The sequence below is a fragment of the Alligator mississippiensis genome, chromosome 16 (genome assembly GCF_030867095.1).
Source record: "Alligator mississippiensis isolate rAllMis1 chromosome 16, rAllMis1, whole genome shotgun sequence".
NCBI lineage: Eukaryota > Metazoa > Chordata > Crocodylia > Alligatoridae > Alligator > Alligator mississippiensis.
The window spans coordinates 34,467,166-34,494,134 of record NC_081839.1 but is presented as its reverse complement, the minus strand read 5'-3'; the positions used below and the strand labels follow the sequence as shown (position 1 = coordinate 34,494,134).

Genomic DNA, 26,969 nt, shown 5'->3' with positions numbered 1-26,969 from the left:
GGCAGGAAGAGTGAAGAATTTGCTCCGCAGTATTCAGAGCCAAAGGCAGCAGGAAAGCACTACCCTGCACCCAGAGCATGCTCCCACCTCCCCATGCCAACTGCCAGGCTAGCAGCGGCAGGGCTTTGAAGGGCCTCTTGGGTCCCTTTGGTTCCCCAGGGGAGGGGTGGAAGGAGGATGGGAGGAATGCTCTCAGGCTGGCACCATGCCCTTGCCTCTTTGCTGCTCTTCTTTTCACCAACCCAGCCAGTTTGTCCAACGGCCTGGGATGCAGGACACCACGAGCAGTGGTGGAGGTTAACAGTACAGTGTCTCGAGAAGCTACTCATAATGCCTGCCAGGGATCATGGGGCTAGTCCACTCACCCTTCTTCCCCCGCAATAGTATTTAACAGGATAGGTGGCCATGTGGCTACAGTGCAGGGCTGACTCAGGAGACCGAAGTCCATGCCTACATCTGCCATAAGCACCTTGTGCAGCCTTACCTGCATCACTTCTCCCTCTGAGCCTTGGCCCCTGTCCAGAAAAGGTAATGAGGAAGTGGTTCCATCTCCCCACATTTGGCTGTGTGGTCTGTTTGGACTACAAGTTCCCTAGGAGAGGGAATGTCCCTCACTCAGTTTTTGTGCATCACCTATTCCAGTGGGGTCCCAATCTTAACTGGAGTCTCCGAGCAAGCGAAACACAAACGATAAACACGCTGTAACTCTGTGTAGCCATGCCAAGGTAATTCCCCATTGCAAGTGACCCGAACTATAGTTTAGAAGGTAAGAGTATTAATTCTTCAGTGGTAGAATAATACAAGAGACAACTAACAGTACTTACCAGGCAAGGAAGATCAGCTGCAACCTGCGCCTTTGAAGCTTTAAGCAACCCAGTAAAATACCTGCCACATCAGCCCAGGGGACTATTACCTCTGTTTGGTTTTTCCTTCCTAACAATTAGCTAAGCGCAGAAAAATACCGCAGTCTCATGTCCTCAGAGACCTCATCATAGTCCCATTACGGAGGGGGTTGAAAAGCTAAGCTGCCTACCTCATCATTGCCTGCTCCGTCCCAAATCTCTGCTGTTCTGCTCTGGGTCATCTCCACTTCCACTTGCCAGTAGAGCCTGCTGCTTTCCTGGCATTCAGCTGTCTGACAAAGCCAAGCCGGAGGAACTCGCAACCCCCCGGCCAACGCCTCTCCCTTCAGCACATCAGGGGCTTGCTCTGGCCTGCCCTCTCTTTCCTCTGCTTCTTCTTGTCCTTCCTCCTCATCCCTCTCTTGTGCACCAGACAACCCACCAAGTTCCATCCTCAAACTGTCATGGGCACACTCCTGAGGCATGACGAGGGGGGGAATTAGCAGGGGCCCCTTAGCAGAAGCAAGCAAATCCAGGTGATCATCAGACTCACAGGAACTCTGGAGATCCCAAGAGAAGTTACTGCCCTCTCTCCAAATCAGTGGTGCAACATTATCAGCTACATTGCTCGAATGGCTGCTGCCGCATTCAGACCCCACACCACTTGCTGCCTTCTCTTCTTCTGGTGCAGCACAAGGGAAAACCGATTCAAGGAAGCAGGTTCCCATCAAAGCAGAAGCATCCACTCCGCTTCCTCCCCCGGCCTCTGAAGCACGCAGCATTGTCTCTAACGTCACGCAAGGGATGGCCAAGAGACCATCGTCCTTGGATGCTCGCAGGCATGTATCGGGTTCAGCCACCCTTGCCCATTCTGGCCCCTCTCTGCCCTGCCTGCTGCTGGTCACAAAGCACTTGCCCAGTGTGGTGGTTGGACTCAATACTGGCTCAAGAAGGTTTTTTTCCCTCCTGCTCTCCACCATGTCGCTGTGTGAACTCAGCTCTTCTGGGAGACTCTGAGCAACCTCTTCCAGCAAGTGCAGGTCTTCCATGGGGCTGGCATGTAGGGGAATCGCTTCACATGTCTTACCATGAAAAACAGGGTTAGAGGCACAAGCAGCCAAAACAGCTTCCCTGACTGTGGCTTGCAACAAACCTGGACCTCGCTCCTCGTCACCAGCCGGGCCCCTAGCTCTTTCTCTGACTGGCAAATCATTTGCAGGCTGGCAGACACATTCTTCTGTCATTTCTTTTTTCTTCTGGTTTTCAGACATCTGTTCTTCCACAAATAACAGGCTTTGGGCCTCAAAGACCTCTTGGGAACCAAGTATGGTTTTCCCATTTTCAAGGTCTGGTGAAGAGGATTCCTTTGACACATAGGAATCTACCTCCGTTGTCCGAACCACATCTAGATATTCAGGTTCAGAGTCAGAAAAATAAAGACAATGTTCCGCTGATTTGTCTGGGCCCTGCTGGGTGCCTGCATCTGATTTGCTAAAAGATGGACCTCTTCCTAAAATCTCCAGATCAGCTAACATTTGGCAAGTTCTGCTAGGCTTGGATGAAAGAAACGGCTGCAGATTATTTGGTTGAGTGCCTGAAAACAGTGCGTCTGAGTCACTCGCCTCTGATGATTGGCTCAGGGTCATCCTTTCACCTTTCTTAAGGAAGCCCTCGTTCTTAATCTGGCTATTCTGTTCTAGATCAGGACTCAAGCACCAGGAGGGCAGGATGGGAGAGGATATCTGATAAAAGGATGTTGAAGGAAGAATCCCTGGCTCTGGCTGCATTTCCTAAGTGGACAAACATTAGCAAATAACTTAAACATGAACCATACAACTACACATTCACTCTTATCTAATGCCCAGAAGGCCACAGGAGAGAGTCTGCTGCACATGAAGAAGAAACACTCTATTGAAGTCCCTCATATTGGAGACTGGAACCTTTTCAATCAGTCCCCACCTGGGGGATTTCCACCCACTGCAGTCCCTGGTCCTCTGGGTTTGATGCGAGGCAGACCTTCTCAGCCAGGCGTGCATCACACTGCTGGGTAACCTGGGAAGTTCTCCTTATTTGGTAGGGAAGGAATGGTTTGCCAAGGAGGGGAGGGTTGGTTATTCTTGTTGCCAACCAACAGTGACACATGCCAACATACTGCTTTCTGAGGCTGCACACGGTGCCTAGAAACCATAGTGGCACGTGCCTGGTCACTGCATAAACAACACCTGTCATTCTTTTCAATGAGACAAACAGCTCCAAATGTTTTACAACCCCCCCGCTCCATACACACACATACACACGTGCGCACGTGTGTGTGCATGTGCATCCCATCACAGCGCAGCCACTGCTCTAATCCCAAGAGAAGTGCCAGCAGCTCAGGGCTCGGAGCTCCTGCGCTGCAAGGGTGAGGGATCTGATGGGGACCCACAGCGCGAGGAGTCTGGAGGGTCCCAGCTTCCCCTTCCATGTGCACTGCAGCCCATTCCACCTGTCTGCCAACCACCAAAGCAGCTGGATGCCTCAGCCGAATCATCTGGGAGGAACAGCTTACTAGAAAGGCCTGTAAAACCAGAGCAGCTGCCTCTTGGGCCTGTAGCAGCCTCGTATTGATTTGAGAAGGGGTTTACAAGCTGCTCAGGCCATCACAGGGCCCTTGCAGCAGCTCTCTGTCATTCCCTGCTTCTGGGAGCAGGAATGGGAGGACAGAAGAGGCCACTGAACCCTGTTTTCCTTCTAGCTCGGAGCCCATTGCCCACAAGGCGAGAGGGGGCATCAAAGAAACCCAGATGCTGAGCTGTGGGGAAAACAACCATAAGAACAAGAATCATTGAGAGATGGAGAGCATGAAACCAGTCATCACTGCTGCCCAAGGAGTTGGCTGTTTTGGGTGGGGGTTACCTCAAAGGACATGGTCCTAAGACCAAAATAAGTGTAAAGCAGAAGCACACATGCCCTGCTTAGCTCTGCACAGCAGCCACGTTGCCCCACAACGTGTGGGCAGACTCATCGAGCCTACAGCCTAATACCCCAACAATACCCCGGCCCCACGGCTGCCATCTCTGCTGGACAGCCATTCCTGTCCCCGCTTCCCAGGCTGGCCCTCCCTGCATGCCCGAGGGGCCCAGACCGTGGGGCATACTCACAGCAGCCGGCTTCAGCAGCTCTCTCTCTTTCTTGTCTTTCTTTTCCTTCTTTTCTTTTTTCTTCTTCTTGTCCTTTTTCTTGGTGTCACCGTGGGCTGAGAGCTTCTCCCGCTCCTGGACCACGAGCTCCCGGTAGTGCTCATCGCATGGGTGGTCCCAAGTCGACTGGCCATTGGCGAAGTTGAAGTAATAGATCTCACCAGTAATGTCTTGACTAACATGGAGGAACAGGACAGGCAGAGAAGAGAAAAGGGCTTCAGTTCTGCTCACACATACAGCATGTCCCAAGGCAGCAGTGCAGGCACAGGCCCTATTGTCTGAAGGGCACATGGGCTGCAGAGACTTTAGCCCCCCACTGCAAGCATGGCAGAGGAGGAGCAGTGTTCTAGCTAAGCCCATGTGCACAGAAGGAGGAAGCAGCAGCAGCCCCTCCACCACCACTGCCCAAACCGCTGCCTCTCCCTCTCCCAGGTGAAGAGGGCCACAGCATCCCTCTAAAGGGTGCAGAGGTATCAGACCAGTAGTAAAGCAGGCACATGGTGAGTTGACTTCCCTTTGGTGACCAAGCGTGCCTGTTGCACAGCTGGAAAACCGAGGAGCCCTGGCATCTAATCACCAGCTCCAACCACAAGGCTCCTGTGTCCATTTCTTAGGCTACCACGTGAAGAAGTCACCAGTCTACTCTAGCAGCTGCTCCTCTAGAGCTCTCACCAGGGCTTCCACTGGGGAGGCAGAGGGGCCACGATACCTTCCTTGGCCAGCCACATCAACTCCGGCTCCTTCTCAGGATCGATCCCAATCCCCCGTGCATAGTCACAGATTTCTGTAACACAACAGAGTGGGGACAGCATGACAGACCACACACCACGCGGTACCACACAACCCGTCCCTGGCAAAGTGGAGGATGGCTGGGGTAACCCCGGTTCCAAGGACACACCGAGCTGGAAACAACATCCCACATGCTTGGGAGCATCTCGCACCCCGTGGGCAAGGCTGGATACTACGCAGGTGGGGAGAGGCAGCCAACACACAGGGGAATGGAGGCCACAGGCCTCGGCCTCCCTTCGGCCCAGCATACGCCAACATTAACTGCATGAAGTCAATGCAGCTATTTCAGGGAAAACTGGCGCATGCAAGAGAACAACCGCCTGAGGAGCCCGGTGTCCGGCTCATACCATTAAGTCTATCATCTCCTCTGGGCCAGGCCTCCCCAGCTTTCCTACTGTAGTCTGGCCACAGGCAGCTGCTTAACTCTTGCCTGCTACCAGACACAGGGTTCAAGTGCCTATATACTAATGCTAGGAGCATGGGGAACAAGCAGGATGAACTGGCACTCCTGCTTGCAGAAAACACCTACGACTTAGTAGGGCTAACAGAAACCTGGTGGGATTCGTCCCACGACTGGGCAGTACATATTGAGGGTTATAGGCTGTACAGAAAGGGCAGGGTGGGGAAAAAAGGGGGAGGGGTTGCGCTCTATGTCAGTGAGCAATATACATCAACCCTCATCAAGACAGAATCCAAGGTTGAGGAAGGAGAAGGATTGTGGGTTAGGCTACATGGGGGGCAAGGAGAAAGGGATTTGGTGGTAGGGGTCTGTTACAGACCCCCACATCAAGGGGAAGAAATAGATGCGGGGCTCCTGAGGCAACTCTCGGAGACCATAAAAGCTAAAGAGGCGGTAGTCATGGGGGACCTAAACTACCCGGACATCTGCTGGGAGACGCAGACAGCAAGGTCCCATCGTTCACGCAGGTTTCTAACCTGTGTACAGGACCTCCATCTGACACAGGAGGTGCATGGTCCCACTAGGGGGAATGCCATACTGGATCTGGTATTGGCAACGGGAGATGACATGATAGGGGACCTCCAGATCGGTAGCCATCTGGGAGACAGTGATCACCTAATAATACAATTCAACATAAGATGTTGAGTGGGTAAGGTAACTAGTAGGGTGAAAGTGCTAGACTTTAGGAAAGCTGATCTCAATGCACTCAGGCGATTAGTCAAGGACGCACTGCAGAGTAGGAGTTTTGAAGAGATGGGAGCCCAAGAAGGGTGGCTGTGCCTTAAGGAAATGATCCTTCGGGCACAGAGGGAGACGATCCCCGTGCGAGGAAAAAGAGGGAAAGGGGCCAGGAGGCTTCTTTGGCTGACCAGAGAAATGCAGAGCAGCCTATGGGCTAAAAGGGAGGCATATAAAAAGTGGAAACAGGGAGAGATTACTAAAGAGGAGTATACCTCCACTGCTCGCGCTTCTAGGGAGGCAGTTAGATGGGCCAAAGCTACCATGGAGCTGAGGATGGCATCCCAAGTAAAGGATAACAAAAATTTGTTTTTTAGAGATATAGGGAGTAAAAGGAAGGCCCAGGGAGGAATAGGACCCCTGCTAAATGGGCAGAAACAATTGGTGACGGACAGGGGGGACAAGGCTGAACTCCTCAACGAGTTCTTTGCCTCAGCGTTCCTAAGCGAGGGGCACGACAAGTCTCTCACTGGGGTTGTGGAGAGGCAGCAGTAAGGCGCCAGACTGCCATGCGTAGACCCTGAGATGGTGCAGAGGCACTTGGAAGAACTGGATGCCTTTAAGTCGGCAGGCCCGGATGGGCTCCATCCGAGGGTGCTGAAGGCACTGGCCGACGTCACTGCAGAGCCACTGGCGGGAATATTTGAATGCTCGTGGCGCACGGGCCAAGTCCCGGAGGACTGGAAAAGGGCCAATGTGGTCCCCATTTTCAAGAAGGGGAGGAAGGAGGACCCGGGCAACTATAGGCCGGTCAGTCTCACCTCTATCCTCGGCAAAGTCTTTGAAAAAATTATCAAGGCTCACGTTTGTGAGAGCCCGGCAGGACAAATTATGCTGAGGGGAAACCAGCACGGGTTTGTGGCGGGCAGATCGTGCCTGACCAATCTAGTCTCTTTTTATGACCAGGTTACGAAACGCCTGGACACAGGAGGAGGGGTGGATGTCGTATACTTAGACTTCAGGAAGGCCTTCGATACGGTATCCCACCCCATACTGGTGAACAAGTTAAGAGGCTGTGATGTGGATGACTACACAGTCCGGTGGGTGGCGAATTGGCTGGAGGGTCGCAGCCAGAGAGTCGTGGTAGATGGGTCGGTCTCGACCTGGAAGGGTGTGGGCAGTGGGGTCCCGCAGGGCTTGGTCCTGGGACCGATACTCTTTAATGTCTTCATCAGCGACTTGGACGAGGGAGTGAAGTGTACTCTGTCCAAGTTTGCAGATGACACAAAGCTATGGGGAGAAGTGGACACGCCGGAGGGCAGGGAACAGCTGCAGGCAGACCTGGACAGGTTGGACAAGTGGGCAGAAAACAACAGGATGCAGTTCAACAAGGAGAAATGCAAAGTGCTGCACCTAGGGAGGAAAAATGTCCAGCACACCTACAGCCTAGGGAATGACCTGCTGGGTGGCACAGAGGTGGAAAGGGATCTCGGAGTCCTAGTGGACTCCAAGATGAACATGAGCCGGCAGTGTGACGAAGCCATCAGAAAAGCCAACGGCACTTTATCGTGCATCAGCAGATGCATGACGAATAGGTCCAAGGAGGTGATACTTCCCCTCTATCGGGCGCTGGTCAGACCGCAGTTGGAGTACTGCGTGCAATTCTGGGCGCTGCACTTCAAGAAGGATGCGGATAACCTGGAGAGGGTCCAGAGAAGGGCCACTCGTATGGTTAAGGGCCTGCAGACCAAGCCCTACGGGGAGAGACTGGGGCACCTGGACCTCTTCAGCCTTCGAAAGAGAAGGTTGAGAGGCGACCTTGTGGCTGCCTTTAAGTTCATCACGGGGGCACAGAAGGGAATTGGTGAGGTTTTATTCACCAAGGCGCCCCCGGGGGTCACAAGAAACAATGGGCACAAGCTAGCAGAGAGCAGATTTAGATTGGACATTAGGAAGAACTTCTTCACGGTTAGAGCGGCCAAGGTCTGGAACGGGCTCCCAAGGGAGGTGGTGCTCTCCCCTACCCTGGGGGTCTTCAAGAGGAGGTTAGATGAGTATCTAGCTGGCGTCATCTAGACCCAGCACTCTTTCCTGCTTATGCAGGGGGTCGGACTCGATGATCTATTGAGCTCCGTTCCGACCCTTGCATCTATGAATCTATGAAATGCAAGCGCAGACCCACAGGCGAACTGGGCACCGTGTTTCAGGGAATGCCGACCAGTGTGCCCGAGCTGGCATCAGCCACTACGTTTTTTGCTATTGCACTCGGGTTTCCTAGCAGCTAAGGAGCTCCAGCAGAACAGCAGCTTTTTATGCACCGACGACAGCAGGAAGCATCTAACAGGCACGCTTCTCCAGTCCCTCGAACGGTGTTTGTGCTGCCCTCCCCAGACTCGTAGTCCATCCTCCAGAGATACAGAAGAGCAGCTCAGCTTCTCTGCTCCTTTTCTTTTTGCTTGGGAAGGGAGCCAGGTGTCACTTACCTTTCTCACTGGGTAGGTAGGTTTCATCATACTCTTCTTCCAGGATGAGCTGGTCCCCGATGCACACATCGGATTGTGCCATGGCCACGCGGAGGGGTACAGCCGTCCTGCACCTGGTGCTGAAAAACAGCACAGCAGATGGCTTCTCTGAGGACCAAGCTTCTCTAGCTCGCTCCTCTCCGGCCCGACTTTCCCAAAGGAAATTTTAGAAGCTGTCAGCGTCCCTTAAATGTACAGGCCGCACTTCTAAATGTACCAGCGCGTCCCTAGCACGAACCGCGACGACGAGGACGATGTCGCAGTTCTGCCACACGCGAAGGCAGGCAAATAACCCTTGGGGCCCTAAGATCTCCCCTCTGCCTTCCCCTGTGAGAGCCGATGGCTCGGACATTTCTGGGGGACCCTCGCACCTGCCAATCGCCAAGGGCAGGCAGAGCCCCTAGAGCTTCAGGCCGCTGCCCGCGCCGGTTTGGCTCGCGGCTGCTCAGGTGCCACCCTGTTTCTAGCACTCTCCGCGGTCTGGAAAGCGCCCGCGAGAGCCCCGCCTGGCTGCGTCGGACGTGCCGCTGCGCACCCGCGCACCTGCACCGTGCCCTCACCTGCGAGGTGTGTCGACGTGGCTGCGCCGGCGTGTCACACACATGAAGGCCCCGCTCCCGGCGCGGCGCTGCTAGCAACTGGCACGCGCTCGCTGACGAGGCCTGGGAGGAGCGGACAGCAGGGGAAGGGGGAGGCGAGAAACAACGTCAGGACCGCCTGCACCCCTTGCACACGCGTATCCTGCATGGACACGCGCTCTCCACGGGGCCCCGGCGATCCCCAACCGCTCCCCGTTCTGGCATGCGCGTGCCCCCCGCCAGTGCTCGAACACCTCCACACGCCTGGGGCTCCGACTCGCTCCTTGAGCCCCTTGCACGCCCGGCACCACCCGCCGGCCGTCCTGGACTCACCCCGTCCACTCCCCTGCTCCCGAGTGCGTCGTGGCACCCGCCCTGCTTGCACGCTCCCCGACACACCCCGCTTCCCAGACAGCTTGCACACTACAGATCTCCTGTACAGTCCTGCCCCTTTGCACACTCCTTGCACGGACCTCATCCTCTGTTGCCTCCGTCCTTCCTCCCCTCTCCTACACTCACCCCCAGCACACTTGCCCCTGTGCTCTCCATGCACACTCACTCCCTTACACACTTGCTCCCCTGAGCTGTCCATGCACACAGTGCCTTGTACACTCACTCAGTGAGCTCCCCATGCACTTAGCCCCTTGCACACTTGTCAGCATGCACACTCACTCCACAAACTCCCCATGCACATTTGCCCACCAGTTCCCCGTGCACCCTTTACCCACTTGCCTGCCAGAGCTCTCCACGCACACTCACCCCTTGCACGCACGCCCATGCACACTCCCCCAACTCTCTGTGCATACTCACCGCCATGCACACTCACTCCATGAACTCCCCACGCACCCTGACCCACTTGCACACTCGCCCCTGCACTCTCCATGTACACCCATCCCACTGCACACACCCCCAAGCTCTCCATGCACACTCACCCCTTGGGCTCCCTGTGCACAATCACTGCCTTGCACACTCCCTTCATGTGTGCCCCGTGCACCCGGACCCCCTTGCACACTCACCCCCAGACTCTCCTCGCACACTCGCCACCATGCACACTCACTCCATGAACTCCCCATGCACATTTGCTCACAAGTTCCCCGTGCACCCTTTGCACACTTGGCCCCGAGCCCTCCGTGCACCCTTGAGCTCTCTGTGCACAATCACTGCCTCGCGCGCTCCCTTCTTGCGTGCCCCACGCCCCCGGACCCCCTCGCGCGCTCGCCCTCCGTGCACACTCACCGCCTTGCACACTCACCCCCGCGCACGCCGGGCCGCCCGAGCCCGAGCCAGGCCCCGGGACCCCCCCGCCCCCCGCCGGACCCCGCGGGTGGCCCGGGCCCCCCAGCCGCCACTTCCGGGCTGGCCCGGTGCCTAGCAACGGCCGCGCCGGCCCCGCCGCTCCGGATTGGGCGCCGGGGGCACGTGACGGCGCCGCCGCCCCGCGGCCTTGTGGGAGTTGTAGTCCGCGCGCGGGCGCCCCCTGCTGGAGCCGCGCAGCGCCCGCGCCCCAGCACCCTGGACAGGCCCCTGCTCCATCCCCGGCTCCCGGAGTCGCGCTACCTCACGTGCGCGCAGCCAAGGGCCCAGCCGGCTCCTGGCCCCGCAAAGGGCCCAGCCGGCTCGGCCCTGGAAGAGCTGGAGCCTTGCGGCCTGCCCCCCTTCCCCGTCCAGGCCTCGCGGGCCGCGGCCTGAAGCACGCGGCGAGGTTCCCGCCAGCCTGGGGGCAACACGACGCTGCTCGGAGCGCGGGGGCCGGGCGGCGAGCGGGGCGCAGCGGTCGTGGTCCAGCACGGACACCCCCAGGAGCCAGCACCCCTGCTTGGACCACCGGCCACGGCTCTGCCTCGCCTCGCCTCGCCTCGCCTCGCAGGCCTGCACGCGCCTGGAGACGCGCCGCTTTCTGCTCTGCTCCCTGCCCAGCGCCGAGACCTCGTCTCTTCAGCAGAGGGCATCGAAGCCCGGCTGCCGAGCGGGAAGGGACAGCCCCGGGAAACTACAGCTCCCAGAGATCCTTGTCGAGGGAAAAAACCTTTGGCTTTGACAGCAGCCGCCACAAGTCTTTCCGCCTCCAAGTCTCGCTTGCAGAGCGGAGAGATTATGGTGGACTGACACCGCTGCCTGCAGACGGACCCCGCCGGAGGGTTTCCCATGCTCCAACTAACCAAAAGAAGAAGGAAAAAGCCATCCTCCCGGCATGACTGCTGCTCCCGGGGGCCTCCCGCCTCGCCTGCCTGCTTGATGTCTTCCCCCGTCCGTACAGCCATCGCTACACCCATGTATTTTTCATGCTGGAAGTCTCCATGCCCCCGAGCCGCTGCTGGTGACCGCGGGGCGGCTATGAAGTAGCCCTCGGGCAGCTGCGTACAACGCGCCGTCCTCCCGGCCCGCATGCATTTCTCTTTGCGAAGGGAAGGATTTTCTTGAAGGCAAAGCCAGCGACCGCCGCCTCCAGATCCCCCTGCGAGGGACGGACTCTCACCGACATGGCTCACGTGTTGCCCTGGCTGTTGCTGTGCCTGGGCTCCGGCGTGGTGCGAGCCGGCCGCGCGCAGCTGGGGATCCTCGTGCCGCTGCGCAACGGGCTGGGGCCCCCGGCCCAGGGCCACCGGGTGCAGCGAGCCGCCGAGGGGGAGCAGGAGGACTCCAAGCAAGGGAGCAATTTTGTGGACATGATAGATAACTTGCGGGGCAAGTCCGGGCAGGGCTACTATGTGGAGATGACTGTCGGGAGCCCCCCGCAGAAGGTAAGGCGCTGTCCCGAAACCCCTGGCTGCAGGCGTGGGCTGGGCTTGCTGCGCCAGGGCCGAGCCCCGACCTCACCGAGGTCGAGCTGAGAGGGGAGGGCTGGTCAGTGGAGCCTGGTGCGTGTCCAACAATTGCTGGTTGGGACACAGGAGCGTTAGTAAGTGATTCACCCGGGTGCTGGAGAACGAAAAAGCAAGCTTTCCCTCAAGGGAGCTGTACAGCCCAGATCCAGAGCCCGCTGCATGAACCTGCTCCAGGTGCTCCTCACCTGTGTGAGGGAGAAAGGCCCGTGCTGGGGGAAGCTCTGCATGGGTGCAGACACGCGGCACCGTCTCTTCTGGGACTTACACAGAGTGCCCTTGCCAATCGCCTCTGGATAGAGGCACCGTCTTGGCTCTGTTTCTCCTGCTTCGGGGGCAAAGGGGCACTGGTTTCTATGCTGCTGCTGTGTGTTTTGCTGCTGCTGAAATCACCAAAGCAAGTGCAGCACGGATGAGCAAACAGCCTTCCTGAAGGCCCAGCTCCTGCGAGGGCAGGGCCCAGGACTGCACGATCCCTCCTCGTCCCTGCAGCGCTGTAGGGGTGACCCGGCAAAACCCCGGTGCCGAGCTCCCGTCCTTGGCTGACACCGCTGTTCTCAGGTTAACCCACTGTGCAAGCAAGGAACCTGTGTTACCTGCACGCTCAGGGGGGCCCAGGGTTTGCAGCATTTCTTGTTGTTTCAGCACTTTATTTCAGGTTCCCACAGCATGCAAGTGTGCAGGAGAGAGACAGAGAGAGAGAGGGCCACAGGGAGACAGGCTCCCTGCTAGAGACGGAGATATGTGGCTTTCAAATGATGGGGTTCATTTTGGTATGTCCCCATTGCAGTGCAAATGCTCAGCAGGGAGGGTCGGAAATGGCAGGGCTCCTCTGACCACACAGCCCGGTGAGAATGGCCAGCTGGGAGCTTTCCGTGTCTTTCTCGGGTGCTGTAATCATTTCTACTGCATGGAAATGAGATGCAGGCGCCCAGGGAACACGAGCTTTGCCTGGCTGACATGACGGCAGTGAGAAAGCTGACTTGCTAATTAAAACTGGAGGAAGGCTGGTGGGGGTGGGGCAACGAGACCCGTGCATGCGTGTGGGGATGTGGGAGGCTGTATGCTCTGTGCGCGTGCACACAGTCGGAGCGGGATTCGGCGCCCATAGCAGGGATGCTTTTGCTGGGCAGTCTGCTGTAAGACGAGTGGTCCAGAGGGGAGCCAAGGACCCGTTCACCTGTGTGCCTGTTCTGCGAGCCCGCTGCCTGGCCCTGTGTGTGTGTAGCATGCGTGGTGCCCAGCATGGGTGTCATTGCTTGGTGTGTGTGTGTGTGTGTGCATGTACACGCTTGCACACACATGCAGTCTGTGTTTCCAGAGGATACCCCAGAGAAAGCCGGGGTATCCTCACCTGCAGGCAGCCCCTGGTTGACAGCAAGTGAGGCACTCTTGGTGCCTGCTTCCACTCCAAAAGCTTCTGCTGATGGCGCCAAACTTTCCTGAGCTCCTTGTGCTCCCAGCTCCTGCCAAGTAGCTCACGCTCACGTGCAACTTACCGCTTTGCCCGTCCCTGCCTTGCTGGGAGCATCTGAGCTAAACCAGAGGCTGGGAGCTGGCAGCAGGCCCCTCCTGGGTGGGATGCACTGATACGAAACAAGCCTGCCATTGGCCTTGCTTATCCCCAGTCACTTGGGGCAGTGACACCAGCATGGCAGCTGCCAGCCCCTGGCTGTGCCCTTCCTTCTGGGTGGCTGGAGGGGTGGCTGGGGACGCACTTGCCACTCACTGGGCTGGCAGTGCTCAGGTCTTTGGGCCTGGCCCTCTCAGCAGATGGTGACCCTGCCCCTGCCCCTCTGCAGGCACTTGATTCCCTCCAGCCCTGGCCCCTCTCATTCAGGGGACTCCGTACTGTCACCTTCCTGCACAGCCCGTTCCCAAGGCATCTTTGTGTGTGAACTGGTGCTGGTGAGAGGAGCCAGTCCACAAGTCCTGGAGCCTGGAGGGAAGGGGGTTCGCTGTGTGCCCCACAAGCCTAGCCACACTTGGCTGGGGAGAGAGAGGCACCCACATGGAAGGCCAGAGCCCTGCAGCCCTCCTGCTCAGCACTGGCAGCCCCAGCCCCACCAGGCCCAGGGGAAAGCTGCCGCTGGAGGGGCCACGGTGATGCAGGGTCCCCTGCCTCAGCCACCTGCTTCCATGCACACTGCACCCCCACCCCTCAGCTTCCCTGGCAGGCACTTCTTTCCAACCCCTGGAGAGGGCTGCCTCCCTGTCCTAGCCCCTCTCCAGAGCCTCCTGCACCCCATCACCATGTGCCACAAGGAACGCCTCGTCCCTTACCTGGGTGCCTACCTGGTGGACACACAAGAAGCAAGCACACTGCCAGCTCCCCCGGCGCTGGGGTGGCTAGAGCTGGCAGTCCCCCTGGGCACAGCATCTGCTTCCTGTAGAGGAAAAATTCATTGAATGAGAATGAGAGGGTGGAGATCGCGGCCTCGATCTCCCTGACAGATTGCTTTGCTGAGCAGGCCCGAGCATGGCACTGCATGCTGAGGCTGGTAGACTGTGTCCGGGAGAACCACCTGCTTTCACACGCTTGTGGGCAGACTTCTGGGGCATGGGTTTGGGCTGTGGCCCCTGTCCAGAGGCAAGTTGGGTTTTTTGCACTGGAGCAAAAGCCTGTCAGGCAGTTGTAGTAGAATTAACGCCTTTGGACAAACAGCATGTGCATGTCTGTGAATGCACACGTGTGTGATTGTCTGTGAAGTATGTGTGTATGTGCGTGTGTGCACAAGCACCAAGAAATCTGAGCCTGCAGAGGGGCAGGGTCTCTGGTCTGAGCCTGTCTCAGGGGCTGGCTCTGCTCAACACACCTGCGAGCGCCTGGCCCATCTCCCTTGCTGTTTAATTTCCCCAGGGGCTCGTTCCAGCCCTAGTGAGCTGCAGCTGTGGCTTGGGGCAGCACCTTACCACTGCCTCACTCTCAGGTGAGCGGTTGTCCCCTTGCAGCCATCCCTGCCAGGACATGCACAGGCAGCACCAGGCTGCTCAGGAGCACGGGCTGATCACCAGCGAGTGCCTCTGTGCCCATGGCTGCGATGCACAGAGCTCTGCAGGGAGATCCTCTCCCATCCTGGCCCAGACCAGTTGGCTTGGGGCTGACCTGGGTGTGACAAGCCCATTGCAAAGCAACCCAGAAAGGGCCAACACCAGCACTATGGTGCAGCAGGTGCCCCCACAGGTGTGTCCCAGCCACTCACCCTGAGCGGAAGCAACTTGTCTGCTGGGTGCCCCGAACGTCTGTGGGTTCAGGCTCCATCAGGCCAAGACTTCCCACATCCAGGGATTTCCCTGGAGAAGAGCCGGCCAGGCTGAGTCTCCAGGATGGGGAGCCCATCTGCAGGACAAGAAACACTGAGTCAGCAGGGTGACAGCTTGCAGGTCCAAGACTCCCTGGCCCTGCGGCTCCTGCTTTATTCCCACCTGCCCTATGCTGCCCTTCTGGCTTGTGGTGTTACTGTACCCCCTTGGCAGGGGGACAGGGACAGCCCGTGGTGCAGGGGTGCCAGGAACCAGGCTGGCACAGCAATCAGTCCTGCCCGTCCAGAGCGCTTACGCAGGGGGTGACAGGGTCCCATCCAGTCCCAGAGACACTGCAGTTTCCAGGAGGGTGTCCCTGACTTGGGTAAGCTCTCATGCAGGGCAAGGTCTGCAGAACCAAAGCGTGGACCATGCTAGACCCACTGTCTCTCCCGCTGTGTCAGCGCCGGGCTCCAGGGAGGCACCGGCCACCACAGGGAGCAGCAGCAATCTGCTCCCCAGTGCAGACGGCCTCTAAGTGAAGGCCAAGCAGCAATGTCTGCAGAGACTCTGCAGGGGCCCCCACCCCCTCAGCGTGCATCCACTTCCTGACCACGGCTCAGGTCAAGGGCACGGTGCTTTCAGCAAAAGCAGGAGCCCAGGACCACAGCCCGTGGAGGGGCAGCTGGGGCCCAGGGGCTGCAGGCTGGGTGCGAGGGAGGGAGGAGCAGGGCACACCGGGCCCTCCAGCAGCTGTCCCCACCTCTGCACTGAATTTCAGTCATTGTCTGTTCCTTTACAGGAACCAGGTGTGTGTGACAGGCGGTCTCTGCTCAGGTTTCACCCATTGCAGTGCAACACAGCAGGGCTGTGTGATATCCCTGGCACAGGGGCTGGGCAGGGCTCCTGGGGAAGGCAGATCCCACAGCCCTGTGCAGTTTGCCTGGTAGAGGCAGAGCTGCCAAGGACGCCAAGGCCACGCCAGCTGCCGTCACGCGGCATCCCACAGCCCTTCCGGGAGCAGAGCACAGGCTGGTGCCAGAGGCTGTCGAGGGATATTGATCCGCTTCTGCCAAGAGCATGGGTCAGCGCAGGAAGATGTACAAAGAACAAGCATCCCCACTGCCTGGTGACCCAGGCAGCAGGGCGCTGCAGAGCTAAACGAGAGGGGAGGCAGCGCTGCGTGGGGACAGCCTGGCACCGGCACGGTGGGGCAGGAACTGCTCCGAGGCAGCTGCACGCAGACCTCATGGCCTGGCACTGGGGTTGTGGCACACAGACCCAGTGGGCACAACATGCCTATGTCTGGGGATGTGCTGCAGCAAAGGCCATGGGCACCGGAGCTGTGCAGGGCAGGGAGTGGGCAAGTGGTGTGTGCGTATCCATGCGTGCACCCGTACATGCATGTGCCAGTGAGAAGCTGCTGCAGAATGACCCCCTGCTGTCCATGCCCTGGCACCCAGCCCCCCTCCAGGCTGATGTGCCATGTCAGGCCAGGGTCTGAAACCAGCTCTGCCCTTGGAAGCCGTGGGCCATGAGCTCTTGGATCTGCACCCATGCCAGGCAGACGTTACTGATGAGCAAGGGAATCTGCTGGGGACAGGACGGTGCAGCCCCTCTCCCACCCTCGCAGCCAGTGGGGGCCGCGTACAGGAGCTTTTCTACCAGGCACGGACAGTCCCTGCGCCAGTGCGGGGGCACGTTCAGGAGGGCTGTGAGCCTGCCTGCTCCATGCCAGAGCTCATGCCCGCAGCAGGCCACCCTCAGGGCCAGGATGCTGAGCTGGGGAGGGGCTTGGTTTGCTTGGGAGAGCCGGTTCCAGCTTCTGGAGGTGCCCAGGCCTCTGGCACTGATGCAGCGTGGAGCCCTGGTGCTGCTAGCTCTGCTGCCATGGGTCTGCCCACCCTGGCAAGCCCTGTGTATCCCTGCCCTGCTGCATGGCTCCCAGAGGGGCCCAGTGCCCTCCCGCAGTAGCTGCAAGGCCCCGTAAGGAGGATGCTCGTGCCATGACACCCCACGGCAAGGAAGGCTAAAGCCTTTGCACAAACCAGCTTGGCTCCAGGCTAACACTTCCTGGTCCCAAGTAATTCCCCACTCTCTCTCTCTGTCTCCAGCTGAACATCCTGGTGGACACAGGCAGCAGCAACTTTGCAGTTGGGGCAGCACCTCACCCGTTCCTGCAGAGGTACTACCAGCGGCAGCTGTGAGTACAGCGTGCGCCGTGGGGCAACCCGAAAGGGCTGCCAGCACCGGCACTGGCCCCCACCCTGCCAGGCCCTGCACACCCCAGCCAGTGTCCTGCCTCCACGGGTGACAGCCAGGGCAGGCAGGAGGCAAGAAGGGGTGGGGGGAGCCTCTGTCCCAGCTCTCCACCTTGGAGCTGAGAGCCCCTGCAGCAGTCAGCTGTGGGCAAGGAGATGCGTCCCAGCCCCTGGGGACAGCACTGGATGCCCGCGTGCATGTCTGGCAGTGACCCCGGTGCTCCCCAGCCTCTGCAGATCTCCCTTGCTGCGCTCACGGCTGCGTCCATCTAGCAGATGCACGGGCTGCGAGCGAAGGGAGCTGCCCCAGGACCTCAGACGTGTGGGTGCTCTGCTGCTCTGATGCCGGCCCCACAACCTGCCTGGCCCCCGACGTACTTTGTGTTGGGATGCCCCAGGCAGGCTTCCTCCGGCTTCCCAGAGGGGGCCGTGCCCCCTCCCTCTCCAATACCTGCGGCACTCGCTGCTGGCTGGGTCACAAGGCTGGCACTGCCAAGCTCCGCGACGGCCCTGCTCCAGGCTGGCGCTGTCAGGTGCTGTCCAGCCCCCGTGATGCAGTGTCTGTGCTGGGGGGGACTCAATGGCCCCTTTCTGTGCTCCGAGGGGGTTGGGGGGGGCCTGGCTGCTGCCCTGCCACCCTGAACACTGAGACAGTGTCTGGCCTGCTGCCTGCCGGGCACAATGAACAATGGCCGGGCTTGTGTGCTGCCCCCTGCACCCAGCAGGGCCCATGGTGCTCCCAGGGCCTGCCCCAAGCCCTGGGTCCCAGCGGGCCGGGTTCCAGTCTGATGGGCCCTTGGATCTCCGGCAGGGCCTGGCTCCGCACCCTGGGCGCTGCCAGTAGCAGCAAGGTCACCATGCTGGGAGTGCAGTTGGGAGCAGGGCACGGGGAGCTCATACTGGAGCCTGGGCGCTCTGCCGGAGTGTGGCAGGTCCTGATCCTGTGAGGTAGGGGGTCTGCAGCATGGTGCAGGGAGAGCTGGGATACCCACATAGGACATGTGACACGTGCACATGCATGCCCACAGCTACAGCAGGGAGCACACGTGTCCTGACACTGGGGACGCGACAGCAGGGAGCCCCTGGGTGCCCTCACTCAGGCACACGTGCAGGTCATCTGGCAGCCTGGGCAGTCAAGCCCTGATCTGCAGAGACCGAGAACTGCACACTCAAGACTCTCTGCTAGAAGTGGATACGCATGTGCACACACAGGTTCTCTAGCTTGTCTCACACATACACGTGCATGCATGCACAGGCATACATGGGTTTGCTAGCCAGTCTCTCACACACACACAGGGGTTTGCTAGCCTGTCCCAGGATGTCCCCTGGTCTCCCTGGCACGTGTGTAGTCAGTCCTGCCTTCCCAGGCCTCCTGCCGCTCCCATGCTTGCCTGGCCTCCTGCTGGACCTGTCTCAGGGATCTTGCTCTTTGGCCCCTGTTCCAGGTCCAGCACCTACCGGGACCTGCGGAAGGGCGTCTACGTGCCGTACACCCAGGGCAAGTGGGAGGGGGAGCTCGGGACCGACCTGGTCACCATCCCCCACGGCCCCAGTGTCACCGTCCGAGCCAACATTGCAGCCATCACCAAGTCGGACAAGTTCTTCATCAACGGCTCCAACTGGGAGGGGATCCTGGGGCTGGCCTACGCTGAGATCGCCCGGGTGAGCCCTGCTGCCTCCCCTCTTGCCTTGGCTCTGCCTGGCAGCCTGCCTTTGCATCTACCCTGGGGCTGCCAGGAGCAGCCTCTTGTCCTGCTATCAGTGCACTTGGCAGGGGTGCCCGGTGTGGAGCGGGGCTCTGGGGGTAAAGGGGTGGCTGGCAGGGGAGGATACCACCAGACTCCTGTCCCCACAGCACTGGGAGACACCTGAGCAGCTCCCTGCAGCTCAGCATGGGTGCCAGCCCTCACCACAGGGGCCATCCTGGCCTCCTCCCATCCCTACGGGCTCCAGAGCGTGGTCAGACAGTCACGGCTCTGGCTCTCTCCTCCCCAGCCTGATGACAGCTTGGAGCCCTTCTTCGACTCACTGGTGAAGCACACCCGCGTCCCCAACATCTTCTCCCTGCAGCTGTGTGGGGCAGGCTTCTCCCCCAACGAGTCCGAGGCCTTGGCATCAGTTGGCGGCAGCATGGTGAGTGTGCAGGCTCTGGGCTGCCCGCTGAGAGGACGGAGCAGGCCCCCAGGGCAGGCAGCAATAGAGGGGTGGGGGGTGCGTTGGGCCCTGGGCAGCCCTGAGGGGTTGTGGGCATGGACCCACTGCGGGAGGCCAGGACTGGAGCTTCCCATGGACCTGCGTCCATGTCTTTGAGGCTCTCACACCCAGCTAGCATCACTCCTCCGCGTGGTCTCTGGGAACTTCTAGCCTAGGCAGCGAGGGGTGGGGTGGGAACAGGACAAGCTGGGAGTGGGGCAGGAGGGGCAAGCGATGCCTCTGACATCTGGTCAGCAGGGCCCCACCTCCCTCCAGTCTGCCCCGCAATGAAGCAGTCGGTGGCAGAAATGAACTCCACGCACACCCAGATGCGCAGCGAGCTGGTGCAGCCTCCCCAGAGGGCACGTTTGTATGGTGCAAGGCAGCACCCCGATGCCCTGCGCTCCACCTGCCCAAGCTGGCCGGGGAGCACACCTCACGCCTCTCCTTGCTGCAGATCATCGGCGGCATCGACCGTTCCCTCTATGTCGGCAGCATCTGGTACACTCCCATCAGGAAGGAGTGGTACTACGAGGTCATCATTGTCAAGGTCGAGATCAACGGGCAGGACCTGAAGATGGACTGCAAAGAGGTGAGAAGGGCGGGGGCGCTCAGGCTGCTCTCTGAGCCACGGGACAGGCTGCTGTCCCACAGACGGGGCCTTGGTCTCAGCTCCCGGAGCACTGCACTTGGGCCGGATTCCAGTGCGGTTTGCTGCATCGTGACCATGTAACCCAGCGATTGAGGACAAACAGACAGTGATGCAACCTGCCTCTCCACTTTCACCAGTAAAACATTAACTAGTGCTGAGCCAAGGCTGGACCCCAAGCCCTGCTAGAAGCAACCCACTGACATCTTTGTGAGCCACTCCTCCCCCCCAACCCAGCTGGCCTGGCCTCCAGCTATTGTATCCCCTGGAAATGCCATGTAGTGCAGGTTTTCACGTCTGGGGATGCCGTGCTCCTTGCCCTGGAGAGCGCCCAGGTCACTGTATCAGCACAGCCAGGCTGTGATCTTGCTGAAAAAGACAAGCCCCACCTTCCATGACCTGCCACATTCGGCAAGCCCCACTTTCCATGACCCTGCATGGCCTGGCTTTAATTACACCGCAGACTCCTGTCCTTCTGCAAGCCCAGCTGAACGGGTCTGTTACCCTGCTCACAGACAACATCTCTAGCTCCCCAAGTCAGCTCTTTTGCCGCTCGTATCACCTCGTTTGGCCTTTACCCCCTGCAACTTTCCAGGTTTCCCAACTCTGTGAAATGTTAGTATTAGCAACGTGGAGCTCTGCAGTGACTCCACGGGGCAGTTTTCCAGCCTGCTGATCTGCAGGCATTTAAATGTAGCACGTGTGCCTCCCATCTGCCCTTGATACCGAGGCAGGCTTCCAATTCCAGCCGCCACAGCGCACGGGCTGCTTCGCCTTCCCGCTTCATTGCAAACACGAGCAGAGGTAGCTCCGTGCTGCTGCCTGTCCCTGTACCGTCTGCCTCTGGGGACGGATGGGAAAGGGGCTGTCCCTAATACACATTATAAGCCATATTGCCCACTGATATTCCAGGGATTCCTGCTGCTTCCTGGCTTAGTAGCCTTGGGTTTAACTCACAGCTTAGCATCACTTCTCCCCATACTTTCTGTAGCCATCTCACGTTTTCTTGCTGCTTCCACTTCCGCTTTGGCACGTGGGGTGTCTCACACAGCCTCATCTTGTCTTGCGTTGGTGACATTGGGGCTGCCCGAGCATCCAGAAGGACGTCTGTGAAGGACCCCCTCAACTTCCACGAACACTCCCTCTTGCAAACCATGTTCCCGTTAGCGGTTGCCAACAACCACTGGAAGGTTTGGAAAGTGGGGTCTTCTAATGCTGCACAAACACACACTGCTGGGTGGTGCCAAGTCCTGGGAGCACAGAGCAAGTGAAACCAGCTCATGGTCCCAAGCTTTAATTCAGAGGCTAGCAAGCAACCCCTCTTTGTCTGTCACAATGGGATCCACTGTTGAGCTGCCGTGTAAGAGGGGTAGGGCTTCCCCTGATCAGGACTGACTATATGCTATTACTAGAAACTCTAGGGCAGTTTTGATACCGGCCATAGAAGACACCCAGCAAATGCATCCTGGCTGAAATCACTCCTGAGTGCACAGGAGCACTTCCCACGTGCTCTAGCGAGATGTTGGCGGAGCTGTCGTGCTGGTCCCTGGGCAGATGAGACAGCCTGCAGCAGGCACTGCCCCCACCCCAGCTGTGGGTGCATCCATGAGAGCTTTGGCCCACAGGCAGTTGAGGCTTGGGCCCCTCCTGGGTGCAGCGGGTGTTTGCTGGAGGCGCGGGGATCACGCTGGAACCGGAGCCCAGCGCTGGCTGTGAGACAGCCGCCTACGGAGATGGCACCTCGCAGAGGGTGCAGCCTCCCAAACTTGGCTCTGAGCTCACCTAGGAGCAGCGGGGCTGGCGTCTCACGCACCACGTTACCTCCTGTCACCCCCTACAGTACAACTACGACAAGAGCATTGTGGACAGCGGGACCACCAACCTCCGGCTGCCGAAGAAGGTGTTCGAGGCTGCGGTCAAGTCCATCAAAACAGCATCTTCGGTCAGTACCCCCACCCCAACCCACCCCCTCGGACATGGGCCACATCCCAGCACAGCCACAGTCCCCAAGCTCGTACTGCTTTGGGCTGGCACCTCAGAGCACTGTGCAGAGCGGCTCATTGGGAGAGGGAGGAGGAAAGCCCTGCTGCATCCCTGCATGCATCTCCACCAGGCTCTGGCAGGCCCCTGCCCAAATGTCCTGCATCTTGGCACAGATGCTCACACTCTCTCCCTTCCCTGCTGGACAGACGGAGAAGTTCCCCGACGGCTTCTGGTTGGGGGAGCAACTGGTGTGCTGGCAGGTCGGCACCACCCCCTGGCACATCTTCCCCGTCATCTCACTCTATTTGATGGGCGAGGCCACCAACCAGTCCTTCCGGATCACCATCCTGCCCCAGGTGGGTCCCTGTGCCATGCTGGTCAGGGGGGGAGCGCAGCCAGGGCAGCGGTCAGAGGAGGAAAAGTGTGGGGAGCGCCACAGTGCAGTCTGGGGTCCCTGAGACAGCAGCCCTGGGCAGGAGAAGGGGAGGTGGGCCAGGCCTAGCCCCTGAGGTTTAATGTGGGGGTTGGAGTCTAGATTCAGCCCCCTCTCCATCATGGGTGGAACCAGAGGCTGGACCATTCAGGAGCCAGCACATCGCCCCAGCAGCACAGCTGACGGCTCCCTGTGTCTCTCCAGCAATACCTGCGCCCCGTGGAGGATGTGGCCACCTCCCAGGATGACTGCTACAAGTTCGCCATCTCACAGTCCTCCACCGGCACCGTCATGGGCGCCGTCATCATGGAGGGCTTCTACGTCGTCTTCGACCGGGCCCGCAAGCGCATCGGCTTTGCAGTCAGCACCTGCCACGGTGAGGGCGGGGGGGCAGGACCGGCTGGGCCACTTGTGAGCGCGCTCAGTGACACCACCCGGGCTGACAGCAGTGGCCTGGGAGCGAGCAGTGGAGCCGGCGGGGTGGGCAGCTGCGGGTGCTGGGGGAAGGGGTCTGCTCTGGCCAGGTGGTCCCATGCTCCCAGGCAGTGCCGGGTGCCCGTTCTGGTGTGTGACACACCCCCCTCCCCACGCGCAGTGCACGACGAGTTCCGGCGGGCGGCGGTGGAGGGGCCGTACCTGCACCCCGACATGGCGGACTGCGGCTACAACATCCCGCAGACGGACGAGTCCACACTGATGACCATCGCCTATGTCATGGCGGCCATCTGCGCCCTCTTCATGCTGCCGCTGTGCCTGATGGTCTTCCAGTGGCGCTGCTTCCGCTGCCTGCGGCGGGACCACGACGACTTTGCCGACGACATATCCTTGCTCAAGTGACGCCTGCCCCGCAGGCCGAGGGGGCTGCTGGAGCCTGCTCCTGGGGGCCCCGGAGCCAGGGCGGGAGCAGGCACAGCTCTGACTTGGGGCACGGGCTCTTCTGCCCCTGGAACACGAGGTGTGTGGCGGGGAGGGGGAAGGGAGCGATCCTGTCTGCCAGCAGCAGAGCCATTGCCCAGAGGCAGGCCCCTGGTGCCCCCCTTGCCCTCCCACCTCCGCTGTAGCAGCCGGGTCCTGGGCTGGAGCAGCGAGGGAGGGCGAGGTGCTGGTGGCAGGGCAGCCCCGGGCCGGGGAGCAGGGCGCCAGTGGTTGGTGGGGGTCACTGTCCCATGCTTTCAGGTTCAGTTGGTTGGTTCCTAGCTAATACCCTGGGTGTGCTGCTGCCCTGGGGGGCTGGGGACAGCCCCTCCATGGTCTGCCAGGCAGACATGGAGTCACTGCCCTCTACACCCCAGAAGCAGCTGCCCCAAACCTGCCCCAGCCAGGGACACATTGCCAGAGGCTGAAGGGGGCAGCAGCCTCAGAGGCACCTGGCCCTGGCCCAGGGGTGGCAGCTCTGGGGCTTTCGCTGGCCTCTCCTGTGTGGTGCCGCGGGTCGTGCTTTGACCCCATTGGGGTCCTCTGCCCCACAGAGACCTGCCCGCAGCACAAGGAAGCTCAGTCACGGGGCAGAGGACCGAGCTATACCGAGCCTCTTCCTTGGCACCTGCGCTGGCCTAGCCTTCCCCCATCCTCAGCAGCTCCTGGAGAGCCGGGCCTGTTGGCACAGAGAAACCTGCTCAGCCCAGCCTGGGGGTCCCTGGAGGCGCCCCGCCATGTCGTACTCTGTGCGTGTGCCCGTGCGTTGCTGCTTGCCGTAGCCCCCAGGCTGCCCCCTCTCTTCCCCATGGGATGCCCACGTGAGCTGGACTCTACGGGCTGCATCCCCACAGCCGGTGGGAGCAGAGAGCTGGGAACCACCCTGTGCTGGCTGCCCTCTGCTCTCTCTGGGGACCCTCCGTGACCCGCTGCCTCCTCGTGGGGTGGAGGTGGACCCTGGGCACACAGCCACGGGAACCTACCTGGTGTTGGTGTCCCGGGCGCAGGTCAGGGCAGGGTCTGGCTGGCTGGGTGGTCAGATCACCGTGCAGGAGCCTGACTGGGCTCCGTCGTGCAGTGGGGAGGAAGACCCCCGCTGAGAGTGGGGGCAGCGCTGTACAGGATCCCGTCTGCTGCAGGAGCTGCCACCTCCCCCCAGTGGCTTCCACCTCCTGTCCTTGGAGCTCGGGGAGGCAGATGCCCACAGCCCTGAGCCCCAGGCAGGGAACCCTCCCTGCCTCCTGCCTGCCTTCTCTTTAGCTCTGCCCCCACCTGATCCCCGTGGCCCAGGGCTGGCACTGGCCATGGCTGCGAGCGGTCACAGCACCTCATTCTCTGAAGGAGGCAGCAGCTGCTCCTGAAACAGGGGTATTGGGCTGGTTGCCTCCTGCCTGTGCCTGGGGCTGAGAGCTTGGGGAGGGGCTGGTCGTTTCCACCCTGACACCTCCCATCAAGCGCAGCCCGTGGCCACAGCCCAGAGCAGCAGGTTGAGAACGGGTAGCCCCTGCCGCAGCCCTGGCACCCTGCCTCCCCAAGCTGAGAGCACACCTGGCCCGGCCAAGCCTGCAGTAGGATCCCCAAAGCCAAACTGTTACCCAGCCTGCCCACCCCCGCAAAAGCCATAGGAGCCAGGCCCAGCCTGTGCCAGCACCCGCCTGCTGCCGCAGCCTTGTCTCACTGAGGGCCCTGCCCTGCATGGGATGGGATGGGATGGGCTCCCCCAGCACGTGGGCAGAAGGGAGAGAAATGTCTCTTCCCGCTCTGGGCTTGGCTGCTAAAGGAGCCCCCTGCTACAGCCAGTCTGCAGGGGACGGCTGCAGGCAGCAGTGCCATCCTTGCTGTCCAGACACACGGTTGCCCGTAGGCGAGGGCAGCAGAGCAGGACGTGGTGTGCGCAGAGGCCAGGAGCTTCTGGCCTGTGCATTGGATACATGTCCCAATCCTTGTAATTCCAGTGCTGCAACCCACCCGGCCTTGCCCAGCCTGGCAGTGGGGGGGGGGCACATGGTTTTTAGACCATTGCTCTTAAGCTCCGTTTTGGTTTCTGGGCTCTGCAGCCACAGGCCCGGCTGGGGGAGGGCAGGGTGGAAGGAGCTTCCCATGGAGCTGAGGGAAGCAGGCTCAGCAGGGAGCTGGAGGCTGGAGAGAGCCCCCATAAAGCTGCTGGGGGCAGGAGGGGGCCCAGGACAACACAGAGCACATAAGCTTGCACCGCGGGAGCAGCTTCATGACAGATGTGATGGTGCAGTGCACAAGGGGGGCGGAAGCAGCCATAGCTCCCCCCGGAGCCTGCGAGAGGTGTGGAAAGGCCAGGGGAAGGGGGTCCACACCCCGCAGTGGTGCACATCCCCTTCCCCCCCCCCCCCACAAGCTGCTGCTGCCCATAGTTGTCACAAGGGCAGACAAGCCCGTGTTCAACAGTGCCAGCCCTCCCCCCAGAGCGGTGGTGACAGAGGGAGCTCTTCCACCCTGCCCTCCCCTTGGGAGAAGCCCAGAAGGGATCCCCAGAGCAGGCGCTGGCTCAAGAGACGGCCCAGGGGAGCACAGAGCAGCAGGGGGGTCCAGGCTGCTCTTTCCCGCTGCTTCATGAGCCTGTCTCAGCGCCCATGCCCCCTCACCTGGTGACTTGCTCCGGCACACCTCGGGGCCCCAGGCCACCTCAGAAGGGCAGAGCGAGGCAGGTGGGATGTGCCCAGACCCCACACCCCAGTGCCTGCCTGCCTGCCCAGGACCTCCCCGGGACACCAGACTCGTTTGTGGGCCACTGCCTTAACGCACCCGTGTGTGTAGAGCCCCGCAGACCGGGGCCACATCCAGCTGCCCAGCACAAGGGGTGCATCCAGGAGCCTCGCCTAGAGCTGCCAGCGCTTACACCACTGCTGAATTTGTCCCAGACTTTGCAATCTCTGAAGCAGGAGTAAGACTGAGAGGTGCTGAGCACCTGTCCAGCCCACGGAGAGACCAAACCAACCTGCCCAGAGGAGGCTGCCGTGGAGCCAGAGCAGGAGGGGAGGGGAGGGGGGTAGGGCCTGGAAAGGTTTGTTACTCTGAGCTGCAGTGCAGCCAGCTTCATTCGTCCCCGAGAGCTTCTGCCCCGCGGGCCCAGCCTCGCAGCAGCCAAGACCGGCAGTGGCGGCGAGCCGGCTGGACTGCGAGCAGCACGGGGAAGCGGGGCAGCAGCAGACTCCAGTCCTCTGTAACCCTAATGTCTGTGTAAGAATCATGAATGTTACCGCAGTAAATTATGACATTAAAAGCAGAGAAGAGCCTCGGTGGCTACAGTAGGTCTTTACTGGGGGGGACCGGGTGAATGCCTAGGGGGCTGGGGCTGCTCTGGGACCACGTTGTACCTGTGGCATCGCCAGGCCTGGGTCCATGGGCACCCCTTGGCGTCTGCCCAGCCCTCAGAGTGCGTGGCAGGC

At 60.2% G+C, this 26,969-nt stretch overlaps 2 protein-coding genes across 5 annotated transcripts in view; one reads left to right on the top strand and one right to left on the bottom strand.

Moving 5' to 3' along the window:
• The window catches only part of CEP164 (centrosomal protein 164), a 52,517-nt gene extending 42,135 nt beyond the window's left edge, over positions 1–10,382 (bottom strand). For 3 of the 4 annotated variants that reach the window (XM_059719822.1, XM_059719823.1, XM_059719824.1), the window contains exons 1-6: positions 10,285–10,382; positions 9,031–9,132; positions 8,432–8,550; positions 4,694–4,805; positions 3,983–4,196; positions 1,034–2,632 (exon numbers count right to left, since the gene is read on the bottom strand). In XM_059719822.1, coding sequence (XP_059575805.1) covers positions 1,034–2,632; positions 3,983–4,196; positions 4,694–4,805; positions 8,432–8,550; positions 9,031–9,074 — 2,088 coding nt within the window. In that variant the 5' untranslated portion in view covers positions 9,075–9,132; positions 10,285–10,382. The remainder of the gene's footprint in view (positions 1–1,033; positions 2,633–3,982; positions 4,197–4,693; positions 4,806–8,431; positions 8,551–9,030; positions 9,133–10,284) is intronic. The other variant, XM_019496269.2, reaches the window with a different exon arrangement.
• Positions 10,383–11,086: 704 nt separating this feature from the next.
• Positions 11,087–26,816, top strand: BACE1 (beta-secretase 1). Its single transcript, XM_006278071.4, has 9 exons — positions 11,087–11,789; positions 17,228–17,316; positions 18,820–19,036; positions 19,370–19,507; positions 20,025–20,159; positions 22,057–22,158; positions 22,406–22,555; positions 22,837–23,008; positions 23,228–26,816. Exons 1-9 carry the CDS (start codon positions 11,529–11,531, stop codon positions 23,467–23,469), a joined length of 1,506 nt encoding a protein of 501 aa, XP_006278133.1. The 5' UTR covers positions 11,087–11,528; the 3' UTR covers positions 23,470–26,816.
• The last annotated feature ends 153 nt before the right edge of the window (positions 26,817–26,969 follow it).

What these genes read in the sequence shown, in the direction of transcription:
- BACE1 (XM_006278071.4), top strand. Translation starts at nt 11,529, where the DNA reads ATGGCTCACGTGTTGCCCTGGCTGTTGCTGTGCCTGGGCTCCGGCGTG. An exon ending in TCGGGAGCCCCCCGCAGAAG is followed by an intron (nt 11,790 to 17,227) that starts GTAAGGCGCTGT and finishes CTCTGTCTCCAG; the next exon opens with CTGAACATCCTGGTGGACAC. An exon ending in CCATCAAAACAGCATCTTCG is followed by an intron (nt 22,159 to 22,405) that starts GTCAGTACCCCC and finishes CCTGCTGGACAG; the next exon opens with ACGGAGAAGTTCCCCGACGG.